The 16497-nt window shown below is 42.7% G+C and overlaps 1 protein-coding gene across 5 annotated transcripts in view; it reads left to right on the top strand.

Moving 5' to 3' along the window:
- The window catches only part of LOC106604982 (receptor-type tyrosine-protein phosphatase U), a 242004-nt gene extending 225715 nt beyond the window's left edge, over positions 1-16289 (top strand). Inside the window, exons 19-23 of one of the 5 annotated variants that reach the window (XM_082975231.1) lie at positions 9480-9556; positions 13459-13476; positions 14192-14228; positions 14994-15091; positions 15730-16289. In XM_082975231.1, the coding sequence (XP_082831357.1) occupies positions 9480-9556; positions 13459-13476; positions 14192-14228; positions 14994-15091; positions 15730-15921 (422 nt within the window). In that variant the 3' untranslated portion in view covers positions 15922-16289. The remainder of the gene's footprint in view (positions 1-9479; positions 9557-13458; positions 13477-14191; positions 14229-14993; positions 15092-15729) is intronic. The other 4 variants (XM_082975229.1, XM_082975233.1, XM_082975230.1 and 1 more) reach the window with 4 other exon arrangements.
- The last annotated feature ends 208 nt before the right edge of the window (positions 16290-16497 follow it).

A 16497-nucleotide genomic window follows, 5' to 3' on the forward strand; every position in this document is an offset into this window, starting at 1 on the left:
AGAACACTGCGCGAGAAATGCCCGACAGGTTCCCGACTCTCCAGCGAAGCATTCCGGGGTAGGTAAGCGGGGTTCTCGGGAAACCGGGGTGGCCGGGGAGGCCACGCTGCTAACAGCTGGGTGACTGAGGGGCTGGGAGGTTACCATCGTGGTAAGCTGCCTGACATACAACCCGCGGAATTGCTCCAGCAATGTGTTCAACTCGTGGTCATGGCGTTCGGCCAAGGTCTGGAACCCTTCCGTAAGACCATGAAGCAACTCCTTGTGCCTTCCAATGGTGGCTCTTTGGGAGGAGACAGCGTTGGGGAGCTGGTCCGAGTCTGCTGGGTCCATCATGGGCAGTTTCGTACTGTCAAGGCTCAGGAGAAGACCCAGATGCAGACAGTTTCAAAGTAACAAAAGTTTATTACAAAACAGGGGAGGCAGGCAAACAACAGGTCAAGGGCAGGCAGAGATCAGCAATCCAGAGCAGAGTCCAAAAGGTACAGAACGGCAGGCAGGGTCAGGGCAGGCAGAGGTCAGTATTCAAGGGTTGTGTGACAAGGTACAGAACGGCAGGCAGGCTCAGTGTCAGGGCAGACAGAATGGTCAAAACCAGGACAACTAGAGAAAGACAGGAGTACGGGGAAAAACGATGGTAGGCTTGATGAAACAAAATGAACTGGCAACAGACAAACAGAGAGCACAGGTATAAATACACTGGAGATAATATGGAAGATGGGCGACACCTGGAGGGGTGTGACAAAAATCCATAGATTATGGCCTAATTTATTTATTTCAATTGACTGATTTCCTTAGTGCTGGTCGAATGTTGAAATGAGCTGAAATAAAATATGGCAAAACCTTTTTCCATACGCACAAATAGCTTATTTTTCTCAAATGTTGTGCACAAATTTGTTTACATCCCTATTAGTGAGGTGTGACATATCAAGTGTCTGATTAAACAGCATGATCATTACATAGGTGCACCATGTGCTGGGGACAATAAAAGGCCACTCTAAAATGTGCAGTTTTGTCATACAACACAATGCCACAGATGTCTCAAGTTTTGAGGGAGCGTGCAATTGGCATGCTGACTGCAGGAATATCCACCAGAGCTGTTGCCAGAGAATTGAATGTTCATTTCTCTACTGTTAGCCGCCTCCAACTTCTTTTTAGAGAATTTGGCAGTAGGTCCAACTGGCCTCACAACCTCAGAGCATGTGTAACCATGCCAGCCCAGGTCCTCCACATCCTGCTTCTTCACTTGCGGGACTGTCTGAGACCAGCCACCCGGATGAAACTGCGTTTGCACAACCAAAGAATTTCTGCACAAATGGTCAGAAACCTTCTCAGGGAAGCTCATCTGCGTGTTTTGTCCTCACCAGGGTCTTGACCTGACTGCAGTTTGGCGTTGTAAGCGACTTCAGTGGGCAAATGCTCACCTTCGATGGCCACTGGCACGCTGGAGAAGTGAGTTCTTCCCAGATGAGTCCTGGTTTCAACTCTACTGGGAAGATGGCAGAAAGCGTGTGCCTCATGGAGGTGGTGGGGTTAGGGTATGGGCATGCATAAACAGATGTCCTAATCGACTTGCCAAAACTATAGTTTGTTAACTTCTTGCGGTTTAGTGGGATGCTAGCTTCACATTTCGAAAACTCCCGGTGGAATTGCAGAGCTCCAAATTCAAATTAAATTACTATAAATATTAAACTTTCATGAAATCACAAGTGCAATACATAAAAATAAAGCTTAACTTGTTGTTAATCCAGCCGCCGTGCCAGATTTCAAAAAGGCTTTACGGCGAAAGCAAACCATGCGATTATCTGAGGACAGCACCCAGCAGACAAATGCATAACAAATCATTTTCAACCAGGGAGTTGCGACACGAAAGTCAGAAATAGCGATATAATGTACACCTTACCTTTGAAGATCTTCTTCTGTTGCCACTCCAAAAGGTCCCAGTTACATTACAAATGGTCCTTTTGTTCGATAAAGTCCTTCTTTACATCAATAAAAACTCAGTTTAACTGCCGCGCTTCAGTCAATAATCCACTCGGTGTCCCTCCTTTAACTTCTTTGGGATAGGGGGCGGTATTTTGACGTCCGGATGAAAAGCATGCCCAAAGTAAACTGCCTGCTACTCAGGCCCAGAAGCTAGGATATGCATATAATTGGTAGATTTGGATAGAAACACTCTAAAGTTTCTAAAACTGTTAAAATAATGTCTGTGAGTATAACAAAACTGAAATGACAGGCGAAACCCCGAGGACAAACCATCCCCCCCACAAAAAAATGTCATCCTACCACTGATTTCAATGGCTGGCACTTTTATAATAGGGCGAAATCGTGCCCGATTGCAGTTCCTAGGGCTTCCACTAGATGTCAACAGTCTTTAGAAAGAGTTTCAGGCTGGTTTTTGGAAAAACTAGCCAGAAATTGTAGTTTTTCTAGGTGGCTCCCATTTTGGCTCTAGTGTTTCCAAGCATGTGAATGAGACCGCGTTCAATGGTGTTTTTCTCCGGTAAAGACAATAACGATTCTCCGTCTTAAATTTTATCGTTTATTTGCGTATTAGGGTACCTAAGGTTTGATTATAAACATTGATTGACTTGTTTAGATAAGTTTATTTGTAACGTTTGGGATTCATGTTGTATGCATTTTAACCTCTCTAGGGTAGGTGGCACCAAATCGTCCCACCTACGTAACAGCCAGTGTGATCCCGTGGCGCGTTATTCAAAAACCTCAAAAATGCAAAAACTTCAATTTTTCAAACATATGACTATTTTACATCATTTTAAAGACAAGACTCTCGTTAATCTAACCACACTGTCCGATTTCAAAAAGGCTTTACAACGAAAGCAAAACATTAGATTATGTCAGCAGAGTACCCAGCCAGAAATAATCAGACACCCATTTTTCAAGCTAGCATGTCACATAAACCCAAACCACAGCTAAATGCAGCACTAACCTTTGATGATCTTCATCAGATGACAACCCTAGGACATTATGTTATACAATACATGCATGTTTTGTTCAATCAAGTTCATATTTATATCAAAAACCAGCTTTTTACATTAGCATGTGACTAGCATGTGACTAGCATTCCCACCAAACACTGCCGGTGAATTTACTAAATTACTCACGATAAACGTTCACAAAAAGCATAACAATTATTTTAAGAATTATAGATACAGAACTCCTCTATGCACTCGATATGTCCGATTTTAAAATAGCTTTTCGGTGTAAGCACATTTTGCAATATTCTCAGTAGATAGCCCGGCATCACAGGGCTAGCTATTTAGACACCCAGCAAGTTTAGCACTCACCGAAGTCAGATTTACTATAAGAAAAATGTTATTACCTTTGCTGTCTTCGTCAGAATGCACTCCCAGGACTTCTACAACAATAACAAATGTTGGTTTGGTTAAAACTAATCCATAGTTATATCCTACCAGCGGCGTTTTGTTCGTGCGTTCAAGACACTATCCGAAAGGGTAAATAAGGGTGACGAGCATGGTGCAATTCGTGACAAAAAATTTCTAAATATTCCATTACCGTACTTCGAAGCATGTCAACCGCTGTTTAAAATCAATTTTTATATCATTTTTCTCATAAAAAAGCGATAATATTCCGACCGGGAATCTGCGTTTAGGTAAACAGACGAAAGAAAATAAAGCATTCGGTCGACTCGGGCACGCGCCTAAGCCCATAGTACTCTGATCGGCCACTTGCCAAAAGCGATAATGTGTTTCAGCCAGAGGCTGCCTCGATATCGTTCAGCTTTTTCCCGGGCTCTGAGAGCCTATGTGAGCCGTAGGAAGTGTCACGTTAGAGCAAAGATCCTCAGTCTTCAATAAACAGAGCCAAGATGAAACACAACTTGTCAGACAGGCCACTTCCTGCATGGAATCTTCTCAGGTTTTGGCCTGCCATTTCAGTTCTGTTATACTCACAGACACCATTCAAGCAGTTTTAGAAACTTTAGGGTGTTTTCTATCCAAAGCCAATAATTATATGCATATTCTAGTTACTGGGCAGGAGTAGTAACCAGATTAAATCGGGTACGTTTTTTATCCGGCCGTGTCAATACTGCCCCCTAGCCCTAACAGGTTAATGTGAGTCTGGAAGGAGAGTTTACAGTCTAACCAGACACCTAGGTAATTGTCCACATATTCTAAGTCAGAACCATCCATAGTAATGATGCTGGACGGGCGGGCAGGTGAGGGCAGCGATCGGTTGAAGAGCATGCATTTAGTTTTACTTGCATTTAAGAGCATTTAAGAGAGTTGGAGGCCACGGAAGGAGAGTTGTATGGCATTGAAGCTCATCTGGAGGTTAGTAAACACAGTGTCCAAAGTAGGGCCAGAAGTATTAGAATGGTGTCGTCTGCGTAGAGGTGGATCAGAGAATCACCAGCAGCAAGAGCGACATCATTGATGTCTACAGAGAAAAGAGTCGGCCCGAGAATTGAACCCTGTGGCACCCCCATAGAGACTGCCAGAGGTCCGGACAACAGGCCCTCCAATTTGACACACTGAACTCTGTCTGAGAAGTAGTTGGTGAACCAGGTAAGGCAGTAATTTGGGAACCCAAGGCTGTTGAGTCTGCCGATAAGAATGTGGTGATTGACAGAGTCGAAAGTCTTGGCCAGGTCGATGAAAACAGCTGCACAGTATTGTCTCTTATCGATGGCGGTTATGATATCGTTTAGGACCTTGAGCGTGGCTGAGGTACACCCATGACCAGCTCAGAAACCAGATTGCATAGCGGAGAAGGTACGGTGGGATTTGAAATGGTCGGTGATCCGTTTGTTACCTTGGCTTTCGAAGACCTTAGAAAGGCAGGGTAGGATAGATATAGGTCTGTAGCAGTTTGGGTCTAGAGTATCTCACACTTTGAAGAGTGGGATGACCGCGGCAGCTTTCTAATCTTTGGGGATCTCAGACGATACAAAAGAGGTTGAACAGGCTAGTAATAGGGCATACAATAGGGCTTACAACAATTTCGGTAGATAATTTTAGAAAGAGAGGGTCCAAATTTATGTTTGAAAAAGCTAGCCTTTGCTTTACTAACTGCCTGTGTATATTGGTTCTAACTTCCTTGAAAAGTTGCATATCGTGGGGGGTATTTGATGCTAATGCCATATGCCACAGGTTGTTTTTGTGCTGGTCAAGGGCAGTCAGGTCTGGAGTGAACCACGGGCTGTATCTGTTCCTGGTTCTACATTTTTTTGAATGGGGCATGCTTATTTCAGATTGTGAGGTAAACCCTTTTAAAGAATAACCAGGCTCCTTCTACTGACGGAATGAGGTCAATATCCTTCCAGGATACCTGGGCCAGGTTGATTAGAAAGGCCTGCTCACTGAAGTTTTTTAGGGAGCGTTTGAAAGTGATTAGGGGAGGTCGTTTGACCACAGACCCATTGCGGACGCAAGCAATGAGGCAGTGATCACTGAGATCCTGGTTGAAGACAGCAGAGGTGTATTTGGAGGGCAGGTTGGTTAGGATGATACCTGTGTTTATGGATTTGTGGTTGTACCTGGGGTAGGTTCATTGATAACTTGTGTGAGATTGAGGGCATCAAGCTTAGATTGTAGGATGGCCGGGGTGTTAAGCATGTCCCAGTTTAGGTCACCTAACAGCTCTGAAGATAGATTGGGGGCAATCAATTCACATATGTTGTCCAGGGCACAGCTGGGGGCAGAAGGTAGTCTATAGCAAGTGGCAACGGTGAGAGACTTGTTTCTGGAAAGGTGGATTTTGAAAAGTAGAAGCTCAAATTGTTTGGGCACAGACCTGATGCTCCAGATACTCAACTAGCCTAAAGAAGGCCAGTTGTATTGCTTCTTTAAAACTTCTTGTTGACAGGGGGCAGTATTCAGAAATTCAGATGAATAACGTGCCCAAATTAAACTGCCTGTTACTCGGGCCCAGAAGGTAGGATATGCATGTTATTAGTAGATTTGAATAGAAAACACTCTGAAGTTTCTAAAACAGTTTGAATGATGTCTGCGAGTATAACAGAACTCATATGGCAGGCAAAAACCTGAGAAAAAAATCCAACCAGGAAGTGGCTTGTAGTTTTTCTATCTAATCCTTATTCAAACTACAGTGTCTGTGGGGTCATTTTGCACTTCCTAAGGCTTCCACTAGATGTCAACAGTCTTTAGAACCGTTTTTAATGATTCTACTGTTACTGGGCAGAGAATAGGAACTGACTCAAGCCTGGGACCAACGAGTTGTTTACTGCGCAGGCACGCCCTTCCTTCTTTTTCCTCTGTAATGAATACGCTATTGTCCGGTTGAAATATTATCGAAGATTTATGTTAAAAAGACCCTAAGGATGGATTGTAAACATCGTTTGACATGTTTCTACAAACGGTAATGGAACCATTTGACTTTTTGTCTCTGGTTTTGCGCTCGCGCATTATGCCTTTGGATTAGTGATCTGAACACGCGAACAAAACGGAGGTATTTGGGCATAAATATGGAGTTTATCGAACAAAACGAACATTTCTTGTGGAAGTGGGAGTCCTGAGAGTGCATTCCGATGAAGATCAGCAAAGGTAAGTGAAGATTTATAATACTTATTCTGAGTTTAGTTGACTCCAGAACTTGGCGGGTAACTGTATAATTTGCTTTGATGGCTGAGCTCTGTACTCAGAATATTGAAAAATGTGCTTTCGCCGTAAAGCTATTTTAAAATCTGACACAGCAGTTGCATTAAGGAGAAGTGTATCTATAATTCTTTCAATAACTGTTGTAAATTTTATCAACGTTTATGATGAGTATTTTTGTAAATTGATGTGCTCATTCACCGGGGGTTTTGGAGGGAATACATTTTCTGAACATCATGCGCCAATGTAAAAATGGGGTTTATGGATATAAATATGAACTTTATCGAACAAAACATACATGTATTGTGTAACATTGAGACCTGGGAGTGTCATCTGATGAAGATCATCAAAGGTTAGTGATTCATTTTAGCTGTATTTCTGGTTTTTGTGACGCCTCTCCTTTCTTGGAAAATGGCTGTGTGGTTTTTCTTGTTTAGGCGCTGTCCTAACATAATCTAATGTTATGCTTTCGCCGTAAAGCCTTTTTGAAATCAGACAATGTGGTTGGATTAACGAGAAGATTATCTTTAAAATGGGATATAATAGTTGTATGTTTGATAAATTTGAATTATGAGATTATGTTTGATAAATTTGAATTATGAGATTTTTGTTGTTTTGAATTTGCCTCCCTGCTATTTCACTGGCTGTTGAATAGTGTGTCCCGCTAGCGTCCCACATGTCCCAGAGAGGTTAAGCATCTCCAATCCAAAATTAAATCTAGAATGGGCTTCCTATTTCGCAACAAAGCCTCCTTCACTCTTGCTGCCAAACATACCCTCATAAAACTGACTATCCTGCCGATCCTTGACTTTGGTGATGTCATTTACAATATAGCCTCCAACACTCTACTCAGCAAGTTGGATGCAGTCTATCACAGTGCCATCCGTTTTGTCACCAAAGCCCCATATACTACCCACCACTGCGACCTGTATGCTCTCGTTGGCTGGCCCTCGCTTCATATTTGTCACCAAACCCACTGGCTCCAGGTCATCTATAAGTCTTTGCTAGGTAAAGCCCCGCCTTATCTCAGCTCACTGGTCACCATAGCAGCACCCACCCGTAGCACGCTCCAGCAGGTATATTTCACTGGTTACCACCAAAGCCAATTCCTCGTTTGGCCGCTTTTCCTTCCAGTTCTCTGCTGCCAATGACTGGAACGAATTGCAAAAATCACTGAAGCTGGAGACCCATATCTCCCTCACTAACTTTAAGCACCAGCTGTCAGAGCAGCTCACAGATCACTGCACCTGTACATAGCCCATCTGTAAATAGCCCCATACTGGGTTTTTTTCTCCTTTGCACCCCAGTATCTCTACTTGCACATTCATCTTCTGCACATCTACCACTCCAGTGTTTAATTGCTAAATTATATATTTTTTCACCATTATGGCCTATTTATTGCCTTACCTCCCTTACCTAATTTGCACACACTGTATATATACTTTTTTTCTCTTGTGTTATTGACTATATATTTGTTTATTCCATGTGTAACTCTGTGGTGTTGTTTGTGTCGCACTGCTTTGCTTTATCTTGGCCAGGTCACAGTTGTAAATGAGAACTTGTTCTCAACCAGCCTACCTGGTTAAATAAAGTTGAAATAAAAAAAATAAAAAATATCCATTTGGGTTCAATTACAGGCTCAAAATGGCCAGAAACAAAGATCCTATTCTTGTTCTGAGAAATGAAGGCTATTCCATGCGAGAAATTGCCAATAAACTGAAGATCTCGTACAACGCTGTGTACTACTCCCTTCACTGAACAGCGCAAACTGGCTCTAACCAGAATAGAAAGAGGAGTGAGAGGCCCCAGTGCACAACTGAGCAAGAGGACAAGTACATTAGATTGTCTAGTTTGAGAAACAGACGCCTCACTAGTCCTCACCTGGCAGCTTCATTAAATAGTACGCGCAAAACACCAGTCTCAACGTCAACAGTGAAGAGGCGACTCCGGGATGCTGGCTTTCTAGGCAGAGTTGCAAAGAAAAAGCCATATCTCAGACTGGCCAATAAAAATAAAAGATTTAAATGGGCAAAAGAACATAGACACTGGACAGAGGAGTCGCCTCTTCACTGTTGATGTTGCTTACTGTTGATGTTGAGACTGGTGTTTTGCGGGTACTATTTAATGAAGCTGCCAGTTGAGGACTTGTGAGGCGTCTGTTTCTCAAATTAGACACTCTAATGTACTTGTCCTCTGAAATGAAGGTGGGAGAAGTGTTATAGTGTGGACACTATATACATAATCACATTAAATATGAATTGTACTTACTTGCAGTATAGTATGATTGCTATTCATGTGTGCATGGTTATTATTGACTGTAACTTTTCCCCTTGGAAGATGTCATCACCCTGAGTCAGATCTGTACAATGCGACTGTTTGGCTGTATTTATGCCGTTTGTACATTTACATGTAACCTTTATTTAACTAGGCAAGTCAGTGAAGAACAAATTCTTATTTACAATGACGGCCTACCCCGGCCAAACCCAGATGACGCTGGGCCAATTGTGCGCAGCCCTATGGGACTCCCTATCATGGCCCGAATGTGATACAGCCTGGATGTGAACCACGGACTGTAGTGACGCCTCTTGCACTGAGATGCAGTGGCTTAGACCACCGCGCCACCTGGGAGCCAGGTGTTCATGGCTGTACACATTTTATTTCTTAGGTTGAAAGTAAAGAAAAGTGATATTGAAATGCGTGTAGGCATTCCTTGTCAAGTTACTACAATAAATGTGTTATTCTATGTACTTATTTTTTTATAATGTAAAAATGTTTAAAAAAAATGTATGGATGTGTTATTTAATTGAGTTGTATGTGGTGTGGATGTAATGTAATTGGAAACATGGCTGATATGTGATTCTCCCATTGTGTCCATTCCAGACAACCGCCACAGAGTCAAGCTCCACCCACTCTTTGGAGACCCCAACTCCGACTACATCAACGCCAAGTACATAGACGTAAGTCTCAGTTCACCTTCCTTTCTGCTCAGAATCCTGTCCAATCACAGTGTTATACTGGGAAACACATCAAGTCATTACTTATCCCTTTTTGAAAAACCACAGTCCATTTCACGGTATTTTGTGTCGCCCTAAGCAATCCGGTTCCCCAGATTTACCTGTGAGAGGTTATTCCTATTCCTGGAAACACCAGGCTAACCCCCCAACCCACCCAACCCCCATCCAATCACAAACCTTCCTCTTGGCATCCGGCCAGATGCCATGTATGTTTGGTGACTACCTCTACAACCCCTTATCCAACGCTATTAATAGACAATACATTCATTTTATAATACCAAGTCCTGGCGGTAAAGCCCTTTGTAAAATCCCCCAATCCCTCTGAATTGAATAGACTGGATTGATGTTGTTCAAACCCTGGATGGACGGGGAGCAGCTCTGAGACATGATCTCTTTGGCTGCTCACCTTCACTTCATTATAATTCTTGTTTCCATCTGCATCAACTAGAATGTGTTTCCCGTAGAGCAACATGCATCATCAATTTGTTGGACTGTACAGTCATGAATGCTCATTATTATTCCATCATAAGAGAAACTTGTCTAAAACGCATTGTCGGAAAGGTGAAAGCACTCCTTTTACATCGTTAAGCCGGGAGAGATATAGAGAGAGGGGACTTGTGGAGGAGAAATGCTTTTAGGGGACTTCATTAGCATAGAGAGGGCACTTGAGAGGGAACTAAAATGGGTCTGTCCTATTTTGACTCCTGCCATTGTGAGGGCGCCAATTAGAGTGTCAGGGCACAGGGAGACCAGGCATCATTAGAGACATGCCACTGAATGCTTGGGTGCTGCCCGCTGTAGGGCCAAGTTGGCCCCTGACAAGGCTAGCCCTGGCACTGAATGATAAATGTCTTCCCTGTGGCTCAGTTGGTAGAGCATGGTGTTTGCAACGCCAGGGTTGTGGGTTCGATTCCCACGGGGGGCCAGTACAAAAATAAAATAAAAACATTTAAATGCATGAAATGTATGCAACTGTAAGTCGCTCTGGATAAGAGCGTCTGCTAAATGACTAAAATGTCAAATGTAAAAAAAATTATAAATACGTTGCCACAGGGGAGTACTACTATTTCACCAGAGGTTACATGGAAAAGTTTATCCTCTCTCTGAAATGTGTTTTCTGTTTGTTAAAGCAGAGGTTGAAGAAGTGCAAGCTCTCAGATAGTTTTTCTCTTTAGCATTTGATTTGATCTCTTTGTCACTCATTGCCTGGCTGTGTGCCTGTATGTGTGGCTGTGTGTGTGTGGGTATACAGTATTGTGCTGTATGTACAGTGCCTTGCGAAAGTATTCGGCCCCCTTGAACTTTTCGACCTTTTGCCACATTTCAGGCTTCAAATATAAAGATATAAAACTGTAATTTTTTTGTGAAGAATCAACAACAAGTGGGACACAATCATGAAGTGGAACGAAATTTATTGGATATTTCAAACTTGTTTAACAAATAAAAAACAGAAAAATTGGGCATGCAAAATTATTCAGCCCCCTTAAGTTAATACTTTGTAGCGCCATCTTTTGCTGCGATTACACCTGTAAGTCGCTTGGGGTATGTCTATCAGTTTTGCACATCGAGAGACTGAAATTTTTGCCCATTCCTCCTTGCAAAACAGCTCGAGCTCAGTGAGGTTGGATGGAGAGCGTTTGTGAACAGCAGTTTTCAGTTCTTTCCACAGATTCTCGATTGGATTCAGGTCTGGACTTTGACTTGGCCATTCTAACACCTGGATATGTTTATTTGTGAACCATTCCATTGTAGATTTTGCTTTATGTTTTGGATCATTGTCTTGTTGGAAGACAAATCTCCGTCCCAGTCTCAGGTCTTTTGCAGACTCCATCAGGTTTTCTTCCAGAATGGTCCTGTATTTGGCTCCATCCATCTTCCCATCAATTTTAACCATCTTCCCTGCTCCTGCTGAAGAAAGGCAGGCCCAAACCATGATGCTGCCACCACCATGTTTGACAGTGGGGATGATGTGTTCAGGGTGATGAGCTGTGTTGCTTTTACGCCAAACATAACGTTTTGCATTGTTGCCAAAAAGTTTGATTTTGGTTTCATCTGACCAGAGCACCTTCTTCCACATGTTTGGTGTGTCTCCCAGGTGGCTAGTGGCAAACTTTAAACGACACTTTTTATGGATATCTTTAAGAAATGGCTTTCTTCTTGCCACTCTTCCATAAAGGCCAGATTTGTGCAGTATACGACTGATTGTTGTCCTATGGACAGAGTCTCCCACCTCAGCTGTAGATCTCTGCAGTTCATCCAGAGTGATCATGGGCCTCTTGGCTGCATCTCTGATCAGTCTTCTCCTTGTATGTGCTGAAAGTTTAGAGGGACGGCCGGGTCTTTGTAGATTTGCAGTGGTCTGATACTCCTTCCATTTCAATATTATCGCTTGCAGAGTGCTCCTTGGGATGTTTAAAGCTTGGGAAATCTTTTTGTATCCAAATCCGGCTTTAAACTTCTCCACAACAGTATCTCGGACCTGCCTGGTGTGTTCCTTGTTCTTCATGATGCTCTCTGCGCTTTAAACGGACCTCTGAGACTATCACAGAGCAGGTGCATTTATACGGAGACTTGATTACACACAGGTGGATTCTATTTATCATCATTAGTCATTTAGGTCAACATTGGATCATTCAGAGATCCTCACTGAACTTCTGGAGAGAGTTTGCTGCACTGAAAGTAAAGGGGCTGAATAATTTTGCACAGACAATTTTCCAGTTTTTTATTGGTTAAAAAAGTTTGAAATATCCAATAAATTTCGTTCCACTTCATAATTGTGTCCCACTTGTTGTTGATTCTTCACAAAAAAATACAGTTTTATATCTTTATGTTTGAAGCCTGAAATGTGGCAAAAGGTTGAAAACTTCAAGGGGGCCGAATACTTTCGCAAGGCACTGTATATGCATGCTTGGCAGCTGCCTGTGTTTGTCATGTGTTGTAGTACATACAGTGCAGTATTTTCCATCACCACACTCAGCAAGTGAACCCTGCTGAATGCTATATGACAGCCTCTAATTTGTTAAATAGGGAGACAGTCCAAATCAATACACACACATGGCAGCACGTGCATGAACGAGTGCACGCACGCTCACACACTGTCTCATACACACATACTGTATGTAAACAAGCACACCTCTCTATACAGGTTCTCCTCCTGTCTGCAACTTTATTTCCTTAGATTTCTCAATCTTCTTTCATTAACTTCTTGCGGATCAAATCCCTTTAGCGGGATCGATTTGACAACAGCCAGTGAAAGTGCAGGGCGCCAAATTCGAAACAACAAAAATCTCATAATTAAAATTCCTCAAACATACAAGTATTATACACCATTTTAAAGATAAGATTCTCGTTAATCCAATCACAGTGTCCGATTTCAAAAAGGCTTCACAGCGAAAGCACACCAAACGATTATGTTAGGTCAGCACCTAGTCACAAAAAAACATACAGCCATTTTCCAGCCAAAGAGAGGAGTCACAAAAACCAGAAATGGAGAGGAAATGAACTTCATGATCTTCATCAGATGGCACTCATAGAACTTGATGTTACACAATACATGTATGTTTTGTTCGATAAAGTTCATATTTATATCCAAAAATCTCAGTTTACATTGGCGTGTTATGTTCAGTAATGTTTTGCCTCCAAAACCTCCGGTGATTTTGCAGAGCCACATCAATTTACAGAAATACTTATCAAAAACTTTGATAAAATATACAAGTGTTATGCACAGAATTAAAGATACACTTCTCCTTAATGCAACCACTGTGTCAGATTTAGTTAACTAGCTTCTATCTCTTCTCTCTTTTTTTCTACTGCCTTCCCCACCTTCTCGACTTTGGACCCTGTAGATTCGGATTAACAGGGAAGTAAGTACTTCACTGCTCTTTCTATTGTCTGCCATCCCTTTCTTTTCCCTCTTTCCCATGCAGTACATCCCTCTTTCAAAATTCAAACCCTTCAGTCTAGTGTTTGGGAGCCTGCATTCAGAGTTGGCACAAAGCAAGCTGCTCCAAGGTGTCACAATGTTCAGATTGCAGCAGTGTAAAGAAATTATGAGGGTTGCCATCTCTTTTCCTTTTATCTGCCATTGAATCTTAGATGTTTGTCTCTTTCTACCTGAGCCATGTCCAAGCTTCAAGCCAGTAGCTCATCATGCAGTAGAATAAACAGAGCACCATTGCACTCTGGCAATACCGTTGAAAGAGGTATTGTGAATAGGTACCCTTTTCCTGACCATACCTAAATCAAAGTTAACCGCTAAGTAAAGAGGAATGCACGTTTGAAGGAGCTCCCATATCTGCAGAAGACGAGACTGTCTTGTGGCCCATTGTTTGTGTGACCTGTAAGCATATAGAGCTGTGTCATTGTCACTATACCCACTGGCATGCCTTGTCATCTCCAGCATGTGACAAGTGTCCCTATGTAGTTATATTACTTGTGCTTGCATGAGGTCAAATCTCAGGAGGTTACGGTTACCACTATGACCGGTTGAGGTGGTGCGTGGATGCCGTGGACATGCTGAAAGCACTGTCTGAGGCACAGATGGCTTACTTAGCATGTCATCCCTGTTCTCTTTTTCAGGGCTACCATCGAGCCAACCACTTCATAGCCACTCAGGGTGAGTATCCCGCCATGTCTGGAGTTGGCTGCTTGTGTGTGTGTTTTTGTGTGTTAAATTGAGGTTGACCAACCTACCCAATGAACTTCCACGTAGGGCCTAGCAACAGTGACACAGACAGACCTCAAGTGTCTCTCCATCCAATCAAAAGGTGACTGCATGTGTGACCCGCCAACCCTCTGCATTACATGGGGTGGGTGATACATGGAGAGAGGGAGAGAGGGGGAGAGGGAGATCTGTAGTCTCTCTCTATCATCCACAACTGTGATCTCTTACTAAGCAGCAGTTTGGGTGCACAAACTGTGTGTGTATACATCAGTTTCCTTTTTTTGTGTGTGCATGCTTTTCCATAGGTGCATGTTTGGATGTGTAGATACTCTCTGAGAAAGTGTGATTGAGTGAGCTATTCTTAGTGTCTTCCTCGGGGCCATATGATCTGTTTTCTGTTTCACCTGTCACTTCTCATACTGAGCCACAGTTTGCTGGCACAGACCAATGAAAACAGCTATGAAGCACAGTACATACAGCACAACTTTAATTACAGTAGGGCATGTGACCTGACCAGGAAAAACTATTTCGTCCTACTTATAACCTAGCTGCATGTACCTTGACCCTGTGTCCAAGAAAAGTGACTTAGTACAGTAGTATCAGGTCACGTGGTCAGGAAACAATCCTGGCCCTAGTCATATTGATAATTTTGTATTTACAGCAAACTGTTTTTGACTGAGATGGTTGATGTGATGGTTTTACCTCTCTGTCCCACAGGGCCCAAACAGGAGACAGTGTATGACTTCTGGAGGATGGTGTGGCAGGAGAACTGCTTCAGCATCGTCATGATCACTAAACTGGTAGAGATAGGCAGGGTGAGTCTCACACTCACACTTCTCTCCTCATACACACATCTCACACAGTGCAAAGGGGGACACAATAACATTTTCTCTGGACAGTATTCAGGTCCCTGCTATTTGCTCAGACAGACATAATTGTTAGAGTAATTGAAACACCAGATGAATGTAAATGCTATAGTAAGGGTCCCATTATTTTCTTCTGAAGTCATAAACATAGACATAGTGGTTAGGATGACAAAATGTTTCTATCAATATCAGTACATCAACTTTGCTGTTCCCTTTTAGCAACTGTACTCCATAATCGATGTGTTAGCGCTGGATGGTTCGTCAGCTGAATCAAAAGAACATCTAACCTAAATAAAAAATTACAAAATCCTTTGCCTTAATGGAAAACATTAGTGGTGGACCAGTTTTAGATATTATGTTCCCCATCATTAAAGACTATTACCTCCTCTATCTATGGAAGATTTTGTTGGAGCTGAATTTAAGTATAATTGTTCTGTGTCTTCTTCCTTACATTTATTTTATGCTGAGCAGTAGGTAACATAATTCTCCAACAAATAACACTGCTTGGTCAAACACATGTCAAACACATTTCTGTGACTATCATTGTATGCATATTTGATCAAATGTTATTTGTCTCTGTTGACCAGGTGAAATGCTGTAAATACTGGCCTGATGACAGTGAGATGTATGGAGACATCAAGATTACACTGCTGAAGCTGGAAACACTTTTGGAGTACACAGTTCGTACTTATGCCTTGGAGAGGGTATGTCCAACCATTCTGTTACGTCCTGACCCTAGTAAGATGTCATTTTCTATGGTAGAGTTGGTCAGGGCGTGACAGGGGGTGTTTTGGGTTGTTCTATGTTTTCTATGTTTTAGTTTTTCTATTTCTATGTTGGGATTGTTTGGGTTGATCTCTAATTGGAGGCAGCTGATCCTCGTTGCCTCTGATTGGAGATCATATTTAAGTAGGGGTTTTCCTGGGTTTTGTGGGTAGTTGTTTTCTGTTTAGTGTATGTCACCTGACGGAACTGTTGTCGGTCGTTTTGTTGTTTTGTTAAAGTGTATTCATAAAAAAAAAAAATATGAGCACTTCACACGCCGCACCTTGGTCTCCTTTAGACGACCCGCGTTACAGAACTACCCACTATGATTGGATCAAGCGGCGTGCCCGGGCAGAAATGGACATCTGGTCACATCAGGAGTGGATTGAGACGATTGACTGGACTTGGGGCCAGGTAATATCGGAGCCTACCTTGGAAGAACGAGAGGCAGCCCCCTCTCGCACACGGGTAGTTTGGCTGGGCCAGGACTGGGATTTGAGACAATTCCCCGTGCTTTTTTTACACGGGTAGTTTGGCTGGGCCAGGACTGGGACCTGAGCCAATTCCCCGTGCTTTTTGTGGTGAGCATG

This window comes from Salmo salar, chromosome 05, assembly GCF_965601325.2.
Source record: "Salmo salar chromosome 05, fSalSal1, whole genome shotgun sequence".
Classification (NCBI taxonomy): Eukaryota; Metazoa; Chordata; class Actinopteri; order Salmoniformes; family Salmonidae; genus Salmo; species Salmo salar.